General features: G+C 26.3%; 1 protein-coding gene across 2 annotated transcripts; it reads left to right on the top strand.

The window, feature by feature from the left end:
- The first annotated feature begins 77 nt into the window (after window positions 1–77).
- LOC115245107 (F-box only protein 21-like) lies at window positions 78–2815 on the top strand. 2 transcript variants are annotated; one of them, XM_029823220.1, is made up of 4 exons: window positions 78–215; window positions 1605–1743; window positions 2224–2536; window positions 2621–2815. In XM_029823220.1, exons 1-4 carry the CDS (start codon window positions 124–126, stop codon window positions 2776–2778), a joined length of 702 nt encoding a protein of 233 aa, XP_029679080.1. In that variant the 5' UTR covers window positions 78–123; the 3' UTR covers window positions 2779–2815. The 2 variants fall into 2 exon arrangements, with proteins under 2 accessions (XP_029679080.1, XP_029679081.1); XM_029823221.1 differs by lacking the exons at window positions 78–215; window positions 1605–1743 and adding an exon at window positions 1755–2063.
- The last annotated feature ends 165 nt before the right edge of the window (window positions 2816–2980 follow it).

The following is a 2980-nucleotide window of genomic DNA, read 5'->3' as shown; positions in this document are numbered from 1 at the left end:
ATTTATTTTGCACTGCACAAATATAACTATATTTTTTATATCTTATAAATGTTCAATATATAACTTTTTTAATATAATTTAATATAGATTGCAGTAAGATTTCGAATAGATCTATTGACTGTCATGTATCACATCGTAGCTAGAAGACTCGGAATACATAGCGTTCTGACAAGGAGAACCACATGGGAACCTACAATCATATGGAAACCAAACTAGTAACTATAATTTTAGTTTATTGCTAATACTTTTTCAACACATATATAATGTATATTTATATATATGTATACATTTCATAAGAACATTTCTACGATTTTTTTGGTTACTTGTTTGTTTTAAATTGATGAAACAAAGGATCGTAGCATAAAAATATTTCCTCCTCGAATATTTAACAAAACGTTAGCGCATACATACGTATACATACGCATGCGTTATACATACATATACAGAAAAATAATCAAAATCTCTTTCTTTCGATAAGAGATTAAAGTCATCTTAAAATTATTATATAAAACAATACAATTTCTTTTACGAAAATGTTTTATTTATTTTACACATAAACATATGCACATATTTAAATTCAAAAAAATTATGTTTTATAAATTATATTTTACTGATAAAATCTATTAATTCTTTATAACTTTGTATTAATGCTCCTGAATACTCGCCGTGGTCTTATCGGAATCGTGATGTCAAAGATGAAAATGACACACTGAGGAATTTGTATCATTTTTAAATAAAAAGAAATTTTGATCAAACATCGCTACAGATTGTTTTAACACACTTGTAAAATTGTCCGAAAACTATGCTAAAAGCATATATGTTTCGTATCACACTCATTTTAGGGCTGTTTATTATTTGTCAAGGGAAAAGTATAGTTTTTGGACAATTTTGCAAATGTGCTAAAGCGATCTCTGTAATGTTGTTTCATCAAAATATTTTTTTATTTAAATAAACAATAACATAAATCATGGCCTCTACGAGCAGATTTGAGAAAATGAATTTTAATATATTGTTAATAAATTGACATTAAAAGTTAGACAAAAATTGTGGGACGTTCCGACACTAAACTTGTGTCTCTTCAGCCACCGAAAGTTACATTAATGATTTAATATTACGCAACTCGATTCCAATCATATTTCCATAAAGCGCAAATGTGGCTGTTTATCTCCTTCTTTTTTTTGGATTAACAATGCTTTTATTTAAGAATGGCACGCAAGAATTCTCAGCGTGTCATTCTTGTTTCTGATGTCACGATTCCAATATGGCCGCGGCGAGTACTCAGGAGCTTTAACAAGAATGGAATAATAAAACAACTTTACGTGCAAAATAATAGATACAATTTATTTAAAAGATAACTTGTATAATTTTTTAAAATATGCTAGGCCATTATTTATTATTTCATATTGAAAAGAATTTTCTGTCAAATCTCTTCAATAATTTTCAAAAATAACATGTTGCGCAGTTGAAATTTATACATAACATTTATAATCAGTCTATTGCAATCGCTAGAAAAATTATGAATTTTAATTACAATGAACATTTATTCTATATGTTTAAACGCATATATGTATATGTATGTATTAATATCTTTTTCTTATTTTTAGTAATACAAACAATTTGAATAATGCAGAATACTTTTGTGTGAGCGACGACTCCCATCTACTTTATCCATCGAACATTATCAGAGGGAGGTTCCAAGATAATGAATTTCTACTGACTTCATCAAATGATATTATGATTAAGGTAATTATTTATATTTAATTTTAAGTATTTAATAAAAATATCACTCAATTATGTCTTATAAATAACACGTTATTTCAATGAGTCTCGATACATTTTAAATAAATGAGTGAAAGCGATGAACTTCTTTTTATCTTTTGTCTGTAACCAAGATTTTCTTTATATATTTTTTTCTTTAGGGAATAAAAGTCATGATGAGTATTTTTGATAAAACATATCTTTATGTACATTTCTTTTTCACTTACCAATATGGTTTAGATATGTATTATTTTGAGGACATAGATATTGAAATTGTATACAGAGATATTACAAATACAATAGAGGTAAGTTATAACACATCGTATAATGTAATTTAATGTATTCATATATCAATATATAAAAAGATTACATTAATTATTATTATTTATAACTAAATCATTACATTATTTTAAAAATTGCTTGTGTAACAAGAAATCGATTGAATATAATATTATGTTTCCACAGGTTAGATCTAACGCAGTAGAGGAATCATTAAAAAGAAGGACAAATGATGTTAAATTTGCCGTTGGAATGATCGTAACGCATATAGACAAATATTCTTTTATTCTTGATAATCATGACGGTGTAATCATTGGGTGGCATCGTGGATATGACATAGAAATTCAAAACAAATTTAAGGAGACTATTATGTTTCCATATCTACATCAATGGGATGATTTTTGTCACATTTGCCTACGTCAACAATTTTCAGCCAGTGGCCATCAACTGTACTACATTATTCTCGCCGAGAATGATATAGTATGTTATGTGCAACAAGGTATAATTATTAGTAGCATTCTTATAAATGACATATGTGTTTTATGATCTTTTATCTGTACAATGTAAAATATATCTATTTTAGATCAACTATCCATATGCCCACCCAAAAGAATCAATAACATAGAAATTGGAAGATATTTCTCCAGCTTCAAAGGCACTTATTACGTACCAAATGAAAGCTTAAGAAAACATTATCCAGAAGATACCGCTGCAATAGCCAAAATACTTGCCAAACAATAGTTTTTATTATCTTAAAATGTACAATTTGTTATATATATATATACAATATATTTAGATATAGGATATCATTTTATAAATTTTGTAAATCTTACATTGTAAAAAAATATTTTTTGTTGTAGATTTGAGATAAATTTAAAAAAGATAAAGATTTATATTGCATAGAAATTTGTGTATAACTCATTAATATGTATTTAAAAATTAA

Source organism: Formica exsecta, unplaced genomic scaffold, assembly GCF_003651465.1.
Source record: "Formica exsecta isolate Colony F162 unplaced genomic scaffold, ASM365146v1 scaffold913, whole genome shotgun sequence".
Lineage (NCBI taxonomy): Eukaryota > Metazoa > Arthropoda > Insecta > Hymenoptera > Formicidae > Formica > Formica exsecta.
Note: the sequence above shows the minus strand (reverse complement) of the source record. Positions and strands in the feature narration are given on the sequence as shown.

Coding starts and splice junctions, on each gene's coding strand:
- LOC115245107 (XM_029823220.1), top strand. CDS start 124: ATGTATCACATCGTAGCTAGAAGACTCGGAATACATAGCGTTCTGACA. Junction 216..1,604: donor ATCATATGGAAACCAAACTA/GTAACTATAATT, acceptor TCTTATTTTTAG/TAATACAAACAATTTGAATA. Junction 1,744..2,223: donor CAAATGATATTATGATTAAG/GTAATTATTTAT, acceptor ATGTTTCCACAG/GTTAGATCTAACGCAGTAGA.